General features: G+C 44.7%; 1 protein-coding gene across 1 annotated transcript in view; it reads right to left on the minus strand.

Annotated features, from left to right (window-relative positions):
- Positions 1-15,046, minus strand: part of cadpsa (Ca2+-dependent activator protein for secretion a) — a 252,895-nt gene that overhangs the window by 25,965 nt on the left and 211,884 nt on the right. The window contains exons 24-26 of the mRNA XM_034084138.2: positions 14,066-14,149; positions 13,910-13,942; positions 7,773-7,880 (exon numbers count right to left, since the gene is read on the minus strand). Of these exons, the coding sequence (XP_033940029.1) occupies positions 7,773-7,880; positions 13,910-13,942; positions 14,066-14,149 (225 nt within the window). The remainder of the gene's footprint in view (positions 1-7,772; positions 7,881-13,909; positions 13,943-14,065; positions 14,150-15,046) is intronic.

The raw sequence follows: 15,046 nt of genomic DNA on the forward strand, positions 1-15,046 counted from the left end.
GAGCAGCCAGAGACACCTTCATCGTCCTCGGAGACGCCGCGGGGAGAACTGATACAGAATGACAACAAAGAGAAGCCGGGTGAGACAAATCCCAGCAGAAACGCTCTATGGAGGAGAGAGGATTCATGGCAGAGCGACAGGTCAGGATCCAGCAGCAAACATCAAGCTCCGGACCCCCGTCAGCCCCCGTCAGCACCAAGAGAGGGAGAGCACAGCGGACGGGTCACACTTCAGGCCTCCATTCAACACAACACACCTACACTGCTCAGTGAGTATGAACACACACACTGTGAGGATGAGGAGGTGACAGACTCATCAACTCTTCATCATACAACACAAGTCATTTAGGCGGCAGCTAAGAGAACACAATATGTATTCAATGATCCTACTAATCCTTTCAAGCATCCTCCAGGTCTATCCCACGTGGATCTTATTTTGGTGGAGGGGTGTCACGATCTGTCTGTGTTGCGTTTTGTCTTGTCTAGATCTGACTTTGGTTTCCTGTTTTGAAAAGTGTTCCCCCCGTCTTGCCTGTCTCTGTGTTCCCTCCTGTCTGATTACCCGATTGTGTTCACCTTGTGTTTTCTCCTCCCTCCTCACCTGTGTCTTGTTTGTGTGATTAGTCGTGTGTGCATTTACGTTCTGGTTTTTCTGTCTGTCATTGTTAGACCCTTGTTTGTTGTTGTTGTTGTTGACTGTGTTCACGGGGGAGAGAGGTCAGCTCTGTATCTTGTAGCCTTGAAATAATGGAAATATTTAAATCTGTTAAATCTGCATTTGGTCCTGCTTGCTTCACTCAACCCTGACAGAAGGATCTAACAAAAAATGGACCCAGCAGACAGCCTGTGCGAGGTGACGTACAATTGAATGTCCTTACAAAATGACTGTCGATATGCCTCCAGTAGAGAGGAAAAGGCAGTCTATCATCTCTACGGCACGCCAAGAAGTAACCTCAAGGCCCTGTTTAAGGAGTTACTATCCGAGTGGGTGGAGGACTTTTTTGGTAGCTTGAGGTCAAACCTGTTTCCCGGCCTGCTAGCCCCCTGCCTGCCACAGTTCCCAACAGGGCTCCTTTCGTGGACCCTTTCGCTGGGTCTCGTCTGGCCTTTGGAGGACCTCTGAGCCTCCGCAAGGCTTCAAGCCAGCATGGAAGGAACGCAAGGCCAGGATTCCAGTACCGGCCCCCTGCAGCCATGGTTCTGGCTCCAGTACCGGCCCAGCTGCCATGGTTCCGGCTCAGTACCGGCCCCAGCAGCCATGGTCCCGGCCCCCAGCAGCCATGGTTCAGGCCCTGGTTCCGGCCCCAGCAGCCATGATCCCGGCCCCAGCAGCCATGAATCCCGGCCCCAGCAGCCATGGTCCCAGCCCCAGAAGCCATGGTTCCGGCTCCAGTACCGCCCCAGCAGCAATGGTCCTGGCCCCAGCAGCAATGGTCCCGGCCCCAGCAGCCATGTCCCAGCCCCAGAAGCCATGGTTCAGGCCCTGGTTCCGGCCCCAGCAGCCATGGTCCCTCCTCTAGTCCCCTCCTCTAGTCCCTCCTCTAGTCCCATCTCAAGTCCCTTCTCCAGACCCTTCCCTACTAAAGTCCCTACTCAAGTCCCTCCTCAAGTCCCTCCTCAAGTCCCTCCTCTAGTCCCTTCTCTAGTCCCTTCCCAAGTCCCTTCTCTAGTCCCTTCTCTAGTCCCTACGCAATTCCCTTCTCAAGTCCCTTTCCAAGTCCCTGTCAAGTCCCTTCTCATTTCCCTTTTCTAGTCCCTTCTCAAGTCCCAACACCATGTCCTGTCTCGTTGGGGGTCCCGCCGCCTACTGTTCTGCCGGGGGTCCTGCCAACCCCTTGTCTTGTCCCTTTGGGGGATCCCGCCGACTACTATCCTGCCGGGGGTCCAGCCAACCCCATGTCCCTGTCTCGTTGGGGGTCCCGCCGACTACTGTTCTGCCGGGGGTCCTGCCAACCCCATGTCCTGGTCCGTTGGGGGTTCCGCTGGGGGTCCTGCCAACTCTGTGTCCTGTTCCGTTGGGGGTCCCACCGTCACCTGTCTCGCCGGGGGTCCTGCCAACTCCTTGTCCTGTTTCGTTGGGGGTCCTCTGAGGGTCTTGCCAACTCCGTGTCCTGTCCTGTTGGGGGTCCCGCCGACCACTGTTCTGACGGGGGTCCTGCCAACCCGATGTCCTTTTCCGTTGGGGGTCCAGCCGACACCTGTTTCGTCGGGGGTCCTGCCAACCCCATGTCCTGGTCCGTTGGGGGTTCCGCTGGGGGTCCTGCCAACTCTGTGTCCTGTTCCGTTGGGGGTCCCGCCGTCACCTGTCTCGCCGGGGGTCCTGCCAACTCCTTGTCCTGTTTTGTTGGGAGTCCTCTGAGGGTCTTGCCAACTCCGTGTCCTGTCCTGTTGGGGGTCCGCCGACCACTGTTCTGACGGGGGTCCTGCCAACCCGATGTCCTGTTCGTTGGGGGTCCAGCCAACACCTGTTTCATCGGGGGTCCTGCCAACCCCATATCCTGGTCCGTTGGGGGTTCCGCTGGGGGTCCTGCCAACTCTGTGTCCTGTTCCGTTGGGGGGTCCCGCCGTCACCCTGTCTCGCCGGGGGTCCCTGCCCCAACTCCTTGTCCTGTTTCGTTGGGGATTCCGCTGGGAGTCCTGCCAACTCCGTGCCCTGACCTGTTGGGGGTCCCGCCCACACCTGTTCCGTCGGAGGTCCAGCCTGCTCCGAATCCTGTTCAGTCAGAGGTCCCGCTGCCACCAGATCCTAACCCGCCTGGGGTCCCGCCTACATCATGTCCTGTTCTGTTGGGGGTCGTGCTGACGCCTCTTCCGCCGACACCGTGTCCTGTTCCGACGGCGGTCCCTTCGACACCAGCCCTTGTTCCGTCTGGGGTCCAGTCGACACCCAGCCCCCCCCTGAGTTTCCTTCCCCGCTGCGGACTTCCCAGCTCTGTCTGCTGTTCCCCCGGGCCGTCCGTCCGAGTCCCCCTTCTCGGCCTCTGCTTTTCCCCGGGATGTCCGTCCGTCCAAATGTTTCACTGAGGGCCACATACAGAAAAACATACGAAGGCTGGGCCCCTCACTAGTGGTGAAGTATATTGCCTCATAACTTAAGTTATAAGTTAGCAAGATTAATCAAATGTCGGTAAAGTATTCTTGAAATATTAAGTCCCAAATAAATCCTCCTTAATTGGATCTAATTTTAACAAATGTTCCACATAAATACTCATCTGTGGGAGTATTTGCTAATGATGTGAGTGACCACTGTGTTGTGGCCACAATTAGGGACACTAAGGTCCAAAGGTTAAACCACGTGTCATCACAAAGAGAGACAAAAAACACTTTCTGGAGCAGGGTTTTTTAACATGATCTGTTTGATTTTGATTGGGGTAGAATCAATCTGTGTGCTGATGTAGAAACTGCATGGTCTTATTTTTATCTTGGTTTTATGAAAATTATAGATAGACATGCACCTCTGCGTACATTTAGAGTGAAGGGACGAAACAATCCTGGTTTTCTGCTGAGCTGTCCAGTCTCCTTCATGAGAGAAATAATGCTGGGCTAAGGCTAGGAAATCAGGCTCAGAGGTAGAATGGCTACGTTTTAGGCAGCTAAGAAATAGCTTCACATCTCAAATAAAAAGTGCTAAATCAAAGTACTATTTGTCGGTTACCACAGAAAACCTGAATAATCCTAGGACATTTTGGGAAAGCCATAAAATCGATTTCCACTGGTGATATCCCAAATGAGCTACCTCCGTGCCTTACCACAGCATCTGGCACTATATCAGACAGGGCTACTATGCTAAATTGCTTTAATGAGCATTTGTGTCTTGTGGCTCTCTGTTTGGCTGTGTGGCTCCTGTGAACGCTCCAATCCTTGACTCTGAACAATGTGGTCTGGAAAACCCTTTCAGTTTTACTCCTTTAACTATTGGTATTGTTCATGAAGCATTATCCAAGTTAGATCCTAGGAAACCGGCTGGCCCGGACAACGTAGAACCTTTCTTTTTAAAGATAGCTGCAGATTTTATTGCTCCACCTCTTACTTCTCTTTTTAACCTCTCCCTCAGCACGAACACAATTCCAAAAGTATGGAAGTCAGCGTATGTCTTGCCTTTACTGAAAGGAGGGGAGGCAACTATTTTAAATAACTATAGGCCAATCTCTAAATTGTCAGTTCTGGCTAAGGTGCTCGAACGCTTAGTGAGTGAACAGGTAAAGGAGTTTTTATCTATAAATGATATCCTGTCTAAACATCAGTCAGGATTCAGAAAGAAACACAGCACCATCACTGCGACAATGAAAGTGGTAAATGATATTACTAGTATTTTAGATAATAAGCAGAGTTGTGCAGCTCTGTTTATTGACCTTTCCAAAGCGCTTGACACCGTTGATCATCTCATCTTAAAGCAGAGGCTACTCAGTATTGGCATATCCAGCCATGCAGTGGGTGGTTTGTGAACTACCTCTCTGAAAGGTCCCAATGTGTTCATTTTGATGGACTGTCTTCTGAGTGGTTGAACATTTATAATGGTGTACCACAAGGTTCTGTTTTATTCTCCATATATATTAACAGCGTAGGTGATAATGTGGATGAAGCTACTTTACATGTGTATGCGGATGATACTGTGATGTACTGTGCAGGTCCCTCCATTAAAGAGGCTGTTGTTAAATTACAGGCTGTTTTTAACACTATTCAGACTCAGCTCTCTGAATTAAAGCTTCTTTTAAATGTGGATAAAACCAAGGTAATGCTCTTTTCAAAAGCTAAAAAGACACCAGAGCCTGTTTTAGATATTGTAACTACGCAAGGAACAAAACTTGAAGTTGTTGCCTGTTACAAATACCTGGGTATCTGGCTTGATGATTGTCTCTCTTTTAAACTTCATGTCAATAACCTGCTAAAAAAACTGAGGGTTAGGCTAGGGTTCTTCTACAGGAACAAGTCCTGTTTCTCGCTTGAGGCCAGGAAAAGGCTCTGTGACCTTTGACCTGTGCTGGACTATGGGGATCTGGTCTATATGAATGCACCTGCCAATTACCTGAGCAAATTGGATGCTGCGTATCACAGTGCTCTGAGATTTGTCACACATTGTAAAGCGCTTACACATCACTGTACACTGTATACCAAGGCAGGTTTACCATCTCTCTCTGTACGGAGGCTCAGTCACTGGTACACGTTTATCTATAAAGCTTTGTTGGGTAAACTCCCGTATTATATCTGCTCTCTGATAACACAGAGAGTTGCAAGCAGCTATTGTCTGAGGTCACATGATGTAGTCTTGTTAGATGTGCCAAGAGCAAGGACTGTCTCAGGTAAGACAGCTTTTATGTGCGCAGCTCCACTTGCTTGAAACAATCTTCAGCAAGAATTGAAACTGAGCAATCTCATTCCTCTGCATGTTTTTAAAGCTAGGGTAAATGAAATGCTCGTTGATACTACGGGCACTTGTAAATGTCTATAACTATGTATCCTGTAGATATAATGTATAATGTCCTTTATTGTTTTATGTTTCATGTGGAACCTATATGCTGCAGGGCTCCCTTGAAAAAGAGATCTATGATCTCAATGGGACCAATCTGGATAAATAAAGGTTTGAAATGAAATGAAAATGATACATGAATATGCATGGTCCACTAAGATTAGTTAGAAAGTGTTCTCATCTTTAATTGCCTGAATTGATCTGAAAAGTGTGTTTATTAACACATCAATACTACTGTGTAATATATGTAATATATTTAAGAAGAACATTAAGAAGAACATTAAGAAGAACAAGTCCAATTTTCAGGTGGCCATATTCCATTCTACTTTAGAATAAGCTGAGGGCCAATTTAAAAATGGACCCAGGGCCACAGTTGTCCCCCGGGCCGTAGTTTGGACACCCCTGGTTAAGGCCATATTTTGTATTGATGGTCACATGTTCTGCCCAAGGTGAATAGTGTGGTCCATGAACACGACGAGTCACTGCATCAAAGTCTGACAATATAAACAGGCCAACAGTTTGCCCACATTATCCCAACCATCTGACTCATTGTAAGCAATGCTGTGTAATCCCCAAAGGCAGAACACATGCTTTAAGAATAAAGTCAAACACAATTATCTTTTAAATAATACTTCTATAATCAAATTGAAAATGATTTCCGTTATCTGAAAGGAGCAGACTGTCTGAGCTCTGGATAAAGCAAAAGTCCAACAAGAGGATATAAACGTGTTTTTCAAGAACTGTCAAGTTTAGAAAGGACTTGACTTTGGCTAAGATTTGGAGTCCAAGAAAACATGTTTGTGTACTCCTGTTCACTTGGGGATTCCAGATTATTGTCTGAACAGTAATTCCAGATTACTGCACAGACAGGCTTCTTACTGCATATCATGATCCGGGACCTAAAACAGTGCACTGTGGAGATAGTGATAGTCCTGGCAGGCAGCAGTGAGCAATGTGTTATATTTTAAACCTTCTGATTGCAGTTTTTTTCTACAATTTGTGCCGACCAGCTGCCCGCAGACCGTCTGCAAGAACAAACACCTGACACATCAGATAGAATCTGTGCAGCAACATCTGGCAACACAACCCATTATTTTGTACATACAGTAGCCCACACATCTGCTGCTCAGATATGTCCTCTGTCTGTTCACATTGTAATCCTCAAGACACTACCAAAGCTTCTGTTAGCTGAGCGACAACTTGTTTGCCGTCCTGAGTCGAGATGCTCTGAGTAAGCCATTTTACAAACTGATCTTTTGTACTCCTTTTGCAATTCATTAACTGTTGTTCGCTGACTCAAAAAGAGAGAGCGCCGCTCAGGATAACCCACCCTCGAGATCAGCAGACACCCTGGGACAAAGGAGCAGAGGGATGGATCCGAGGCGTAGGAACACGTGTGAGTTTGAAAAGGGAAAGAGATGCAACTCTTCCCGCTGCAGTTGGAGCACATTTCAGGAGAAATCCTCCAGTCTGACCTAAAAGCAGGCTCAGCAGCCGGGCTTAGGGATGTACTAATTGTTTTGGTGTTACTTGACCTCATGGCACGTACTGGAGGACAACAGTGTCATGGGACTTGATTATAGCTTGAGATTATAGTTGGTCATGGAGAAGGACACGGCAGCGATAGCACACTCAGCTTCACAAAGTGACTCACAGAGACACGAAAAGACATGCGTCTGCTGAGACGCTGGCGGAATGAGTAACGTAGGAATGGGTTTGGTATTTAAAGTAGCATTTACGTTTTTACTTTCCAGACTCACGTGCATGTCCATCATAACAAACTCCAGTTATAAAAACACAAAACATATACCAGAGTAAATCTGTAAAATATGCAAACAGCAATTTACATTTGGTTATTTAGATCGATCGAAAGAAAAACATGGACATATGTTACTCTTGTTCCAGCTACTAGTAACGACAAATATGCTGAAAGTAGTTAATGTATCTTTGAACAATGACTAACACGTGTTTCCATAAGTCGAGCTATCATGAGAAAGCTGTATGAAGGGGCAACGGAGCAGACTGTCTGTGTTGCACTTCTTCCAGATTAAAGCTCACATGTACAGAATGATCACATGACTGATGATTACTGATATTCTGTACACACTGTGAAGTCCACTGAGACAAATGTAACATTTGTGATATTGGGCTATAAATAAACATTGATTGATTGATGACTATAATCATTTAACTTCACATCACTTTAGTTTTGTAATCTCGTCCTGTGGATGATCACAGGTGGGGTGAATGAAAGTGTGTTGTTAGTAAGTCTCCCTTACAGAGGAGGAGGTGCTGGGCTTACTCACATCAAATAATCTCTCTATGTACACCTCCTCGTTGACCTTCTCCCGCAGCATATCCTGGGAATGACGAACAAACGTCACGTAACCGTCAGCGATGTCCATCCCTGGCTTCTGCAGAGGAGAATAGGGAGAGAGAGAGAGTGACAAAGTAATACCTCAGTGTAGAAATACTCTGTTACACGTCCTGCATTCAAAATCTCAGTTACCTGAAAAAAGGAGGAGTTTCTTTGTTACCATACATACTGCCGGGATGCTTGTGAATTTTCTTCAGGGGATCAATAACGTTTATCCTGACCTCAGGTTATCAAAAAAATGTACTACAGTATCCATATAGTATAAAGTAAGTAATAGGAAATGGAAATATTAAAGTTTAGTTCCTTTAAAAAAAGATAGTGTCCACCCCAGGGTTCATGTTATCACCATATTGCCTTAATACTGATACAGAACATGTGTGATAGTATCACACAAGGCTTTTCTTCAACACTTAAAACTTCTCGATTGGATGTTAATTAGATAATTCTTCATTATAATAAGTAACTAATAAACAGCAGTGGCAAACTATCAAAAGGCTTTGTGACACAGCTGTCACATTAAGCTGCTGTTAAAGTGTATGGTCACAGTCAAATATAGTGTTTTGCATTCAATGATTTATTCGAGGATGTCAATACATTAAAGGAAAAAAAATGGTGTATTGTCTTTTTGGAAAACTTAATGCAACAGATATAATAAGACTAAAAGTCTAAAGCTGTGCTAGTGGCCCCTGGAGGCCACAACTCCAAACACAGCCCATCCCTCCAGAGAGGCTGTCTGCGCGGACCCAAAGTATTTAAACAGTAACTGAATAGTCTAGTATCCCTTAAAGGTGGGGTAGGTAATTTTGGAGAAACCAGCTCGAGATCGCTAGAATTTGAAAATACACAACCGGAAAAAATCTGCCACTTCCTCACAGAGCCCCTCCTCCAACACACATGACCAATGAGGGCACAAGATCAGTTTGTGCCCAGATGGAAGGCTGACAGGCAGGTAGGCCATCCAGTTACTTTAGCCGGGCCGGCTCAGATGATTGGTCGTGCTTTTTACAGCGCTACGGCTTCCAGAGATGATGTTTTTTATGGATTTTTTGTCAAAGCATATTCATTGCTATCGGGATGTTAAGAGCATTCCATGGAATATAACAACAAGTGTATCTCGAGCCGGTTTCTCAAACGTACCTACCCCACCTTTAAGGTAGACTTTAAAGGTGCCCCCACTTTGTCCTAGTGACTGTCCTAGCATGCTGTTGTTAGCATTTAGCTCGGAACACTGTGCCCAACTCCACACAGAGCTGCATGGCTGCTGACTCTACTCTGTCATGAGCAGTATTCAGATTATTTACGTGAGAATACATTCCGATATCACACTGTAAAAACGTAAGTAAAAGTATTTAGGACGATTAGGACAATCTACATAAAGTATGTCGGGGTACAGTTCTCCTTGCAGAAGAAACTGTGAAATATCTTTGAACAAAAACGTATTTTTTTGTTTTAGTTACTTCAATAGAATCTTGGATAGTTTAATCTGAACACTATAATCATTTTAAAACAGTTTAAACATTTTTTTTTTATTGTGTGTCAAAATGAATTTATAAAGTAGTAAATACATCACAAAAAAGTACAAAGGTGGCCTCCAAAATGTAGTAGAGTATAAAGTAGTATACAATGAAAGTACTCTGGTAAAGTATAAGTACCTCAAATGTAATACAGCAGGGAAAATATATTCAAATTATACTTACTAATAAGGATAATCGGGACGGTTTTCTAAAACGTTGGAGTAATGTATTATTGGGAGAATAAGGAGAAGTGTTGTATCGACAGTGATGTCTCCCTCTGGGGGGCCGGGGGGGCAGCCCTCTCAGTCTGGCCATGTGCAAAGTGAACAGGGCACTGAGACACTGTGCGGTTTGATGGCAGAGCAGACTGTTAGGAGGCCTGCCATGCTGACATCTAAAATATTCACTGAGGACAATGTGTTTGTACCCGGCACCTTAGTTCTCTTTCTTACATCAACAGTTCTTACCAGAAGAGACGACACACCATAAACCTTTAGGTCTCAGTTTCTGTCTTTTTTCCCAAATCATACAGATTAAAAAAACTCATCGCTAACTGCCAATAAACTTAGTTAACACATCTGCAATGACACTTACAATGTGTAAATGAGGGTCTTTTACCCAGTGGAACTCTTATTTTGTACATTAAGGACACAATTATCGTGCTGGGCTGGAATCTGCGACCCCTGCCAGTGCGCACAGTGGCGCGTCACGTTCACTGACAAGGCATTAATTTGAAATTTGGCATGTTGCCTCGGCCGTAGTGTTGGCAGCTAATACAGATCTGATGCATCCACACGCATATACAAACACACAGAAACACACGCAGCCCCAGCGGCACCCTGACAGCTGAATGGGCATGTGTTGCACAACATGGACTCACAATGTGTAGCACAGAGAGCGAGGCACGGTGTCTGGACACATGCATATCAATGGACATTTGTGGGAGGAAACATGAGGACATTTGATGTGGAAATATGATAACCAAGGCCATCTGGATTATGGTTGTACATGTGAAAGCATGGTCAAATATTTGTACATCCACAAGAAACAAACACACGCGCTGTCCTGGGGAAAAAAACACCGGGTTCTGGTCCTCTAAACAACCTTAAACTTTTTATTTGAAAATGATGTTGAAATGTAAATTAAATGAATGGAGTCTTAACCAATGTGTTAATGGTTGTCCGTTTATTTTTACATAGGCGATACATAATTACATTTGGTTTGCACAATAATATGAAATGAAGCTCCTTCACTTTGAGTGATTTCAATAAGCAAATGCATGTTGGAAGAGTCTTACTGTATATTCCAGTGTTGTATTTTTGTTCTCTTGCATCAACATAATGATGCCTATTAGAGTTTCTCATATTATCATTTTGGTTTTTGCTTTTAAAAATCACATATTTAGTTTAATTGTGGATTTTATAAATGTTTCCTTTATATCACTCCTGTAATTAGAACTTTGTGGTTCTGTTTAGACAGCATAAACCCTCATTACGCTGAGGTATCTTGTTTATTTTTATTTAAAAAATATGTCTGACTACCTTGGCCTCAGTGACACAGCTCTTGCCTGGTTAGAGTCCTACCTCTCTAACAGGAAACACTTTGTCACCATCAGTGACAACTGATGGTGCAGCTCCCCTCCGGCCCCAGTTAACCAAGGTGTACCTCAAGGCTCTGTGCTTGGACCCCTCCTATTCACCATCTACTAGGGGTTTAACGGTACACGTACCCGTACCGAAATTATTCGGTACGGGCCCTTCGGTTCGGTACACATGTGTACCGAAGTGTACCGAACGAATATAACGTTAAACGTAAAAAATTGAGAACGTGAACAACTTCTTGGAAGTAATCTCAGGTGCTGCGTCGCAGCATTCAGAGTAATTTCCTCACATTGGGCTCATCGCGTCATAGAGCGAGCAAGTCATTTCATTGGATGAGAGGGCATGCTATGAGAGCTGGTCAGAGGGATGCGTTCAAATGTAGTCAGTAATTTGAGGAACTGTCGAAATGGCGAACGCAGATAAAGTTGAGCTCGAAAATCCTCCAGCATCATTGAAGTCTCCGGTTTGGGAACATTTTGGTTTCGCAGTTACATACAAGGATGACGGACAAAGACAGGTGGACCGAACCAAAGCTGTTTGTCGGCATTGTTCAACTAAAATTGGTTACGCGGCTGGCAATACATCAAACTTGCACACTCATTTGAAAAGGCATCACCCGAACGTGAATATCACCAGTACCAAAAGACTGAAGTGCAAACCCAACTCCCATTAGCATTTAAGCCTCCACCACTCGCAGAAACTTCAGACCGAGCCAAAGCTATTACAAACGCCAAATATGCTTATGTTGCCATGGTAGCAAAGCGCTACCTGGCTGTATCTGCTACCTCTGTCCCTAGCGAGAGGGTTTTCTCCACAGCAGGAGACATTGCTAGTGCCAGCAGATCTGCCCTTTCGGCAAGCAATGTGGACAAGTTCATCTTTCTTTAAAAAAAACATGAAAATACAATGACAAGCAAGTCCTAATGTCAAACTGGCTGCTTAGGTACTAGTATAGTTCAAATACAGATAATTTCAGTTCATCGAAATGCTGCACCTTAATGTTCATTTGATTATATTTTGTATTTATTTGAGTGAATATTCACAGTTTAATAATAATTAAAAACCCAAAACTAATAGTTTATGTTTTGTGAGTACTTGTACAGTAAAGTTCAAATACAGATTATTTCAGTTCATCGAAATGCTGCACCTTAATGTTTATTTTATTATATTTTGTATTTATTTGAGTGAATACATTATTCACAGTTTAATAATAATAAAAAAATATATATGTTTTGTGAAAAAAAATTCTGCTGTACCGAAAACGTACCGAACCGAACCGTGACCAAAAAACCGAGGTACGTACCGAACCGAAATGTTTGTGAACCGTTACACCCCTACCATCTACATGCTCCCACTTGGTCAAATCATCCGCCACCATGGTCTCATCTTTCACTCTTATGTCGATGACACACAGCTCTATCTCTGTACCAAACCGTCCACTCAGCTCCCCCCTCAATCCCTTGTCGACTGCCTACAGGACATCAAAAACTGGATGTCATCAAACCTGCTCAAAATCAAGAGCAATAAAACAGCTCATGATTGTGGCTCCCAAGGCGCAGCTCCAGAAGGTTGGAGACCTGCTTCTCACCATTGACGGCTGCTCCATCTCCCCGTGCACTGAAGTCCACAACCTGGGAGTCATCCTGGACACCACCCTCTCTTTCCAGGCGCACGTCAAATCTGACACCAAATCTGCCTTCTACCACCTAAAAAACATTGCCAGACTCCGCCTCCGCCTCTCTGACTCTGTGGCAGAAACACTTGTACACACCTTCATCACATCCCATCTGGACTACCGGAATGGAGTCCTGTCCGGGGTTCTCAGCAAAACCCTGGCCAGGCTCCAATACGTCCAGAACTCTGCCGCCAGGCCATGGCAACATCACCCCCACCCTCATCCACCTCCACTGGCTGCCGGTCAAGTCCCGGATTCAGTACAAAACACTCCTCCTCACGTACATACCCTCGCCCCCCAGTACTTATCGGACCTCTTTTTCGTTAACGAAAAAAAAAATTAACGCCACTAATTATTTTAACGCGATTAACGCATGTGTATTTTTTTTCCTCGGCCGCCCCGTAGTTTCAGAGCGTATCAAGTTTAAAATACCATCTGCTGACAGCCCCGCTCCTGCCGCCCGCTTGCAGCAGACCACACTTCCACGCTCACCGGCAGGCACCGACTGGCCATCGGGAGGACCGGGAGGGTGTGTGTGTGTGTGGCCCGAGCGAGCGAGAGAGAGACCTTACGTGCATTGTTGTTGTTGTTAGCATCTGGTGCTAGCTAGCTGCGCTAACGGATATAAGGAGCTGTTTAAATGAAAACAGAGGAGCGACATTTCGCCACAACTGCGCCGAGCACTTGACTTGATGCAGGAAGCAGACAGCGGGACATTGTAGGAGAAGTCAGCACACTCATGATTGCAGCAACATGATTGCAGCGTCCAGGCATATGTCTTGAGTTGCACAAAGCTCCAACGATCCAACACACACACACACACACACACACACACACACACACACACACACACACACACACACACACACACACACACACACACACACACACACACACACACACACACACACACACACACACACACACACACACACACACACACACACACACACACACACACACACCCCATTTGTATTGAATGAGAGAGGTTCCAGGTTGTTGTGTTTAATATTCATGAGAATATTTGTCATTGTTCAAATGATAATAAACATTAGCATAAAGCATATTTGTCCACTCATATGTTGATAAGAGTATTAAAAACTTGAAAAATATTCCTCTAAGGTACATTTAGAACAGATCAAAAATGTGCGATTAATTTGCGATTAATCGCGATTAACTATGGACAATCATGCGATTAATCGCGATTAAATATTTTAATCGACTGACAGCCCTAATGATTATGTGATAGATAGAAAAATAAGTAAATCTCACTTACAGGTACGTCCACATACTTTGAAGCAGCTTTCACCTGGACAAAGAGGAGAGAGAAGAGGTGAAAAACTGGAAGTGTGTCACAAACACAGAAGCTACTGATTATCTGCAGGAATATGTTTAAAAAGAAAGGGATGATGGTGATGGAAGTGATACTTACTGTGAAAGAAAGGAAGGAAGAGAAGAGCGTTCCTTCGTCATATCTGGAGAGCTTGGCTAACACACCCTCCAGGATGACCACAAACTGAGGAATGGGACAAAAAGAAAAACAAGCAGTGGAATGACGGAAATTGTGAAAATACAGCAGTGCCACAAACAACCCATCGTCCATCTCAATCAAACGACGAGTAAAAACCAGGAAGGATTAGCAGTAAAACGTACTTTAACATCCGTAGTATTGATTCATTTAAAGGGGACATATCATGCTATATTTGAACAATATATTGTAGGGCCATACCTATATAACGTATATAAATATAGTTTATAAACAGATCCTGCATTTTAGCCATGCCTCATTTCGCTCTATTTGCTCTTTCCAGCGCTGTTTTTGCAGGGGGCTGATTCTGTGAGCTGCAGCTGACCACGCCCCCCTGCAGGAGAGGGGAGCATGCTCTGAGATCAGCTGCTGGGCTGTCAGAAGAGGGGGAGAAAAAGAGATCTCCGTCCTCCGTGTTTTATTCTTATAGAAGTAATAAGAGAAGTAATGGGGCTGAAACCCTCCTTTGTACGCAGCGGTCCAGACATAGACATCAAACGGAGACACATATTCAGTGTGCAGTTACTTTGGAAATTAGGGCAGGGATATCTAGATACTTTCCAAGGTTTGACATCATGAATTGTGCTACTTTTAAAGCAAGCAACGATGTTTTCAAATCTGTAATCAAAGAGGTCCTCAAAAACGCTATCGAAGCAGTTCCTGCCGTTGCTACGTTAGTTCAAACAGTAACAACGGACTACTTTTCTTAGTGGATGCATGTCAATTTAAATCAATACATACAACTATTTTTTAAATCAATAAAATCATTTTCTAAATCCATAAAAGCATTTAAATTAATATTGGGAGTCATGTCGTTACTTTGTTGAGAATGTGGCCGTGTAATAAGCGGGATAATGTGCACATTGCATAATGTGCCTTCATGCC

Source organism: Pseudochaenichthys georgianus, chromosome 5 (assembly GCF_902827115.2).
Source record: "Pseudochaenichthys georgianus chromosome 5, fPseGeo1.2, whole genome shotgun sequence".
Taxonomy (NCBI): Eukaryota; Metazoa; Chordata; class Actinopteri; order Perciformes; family Channichthyidae; genus Pseudochaenichthys; species Pseudochaenichthys georgianus.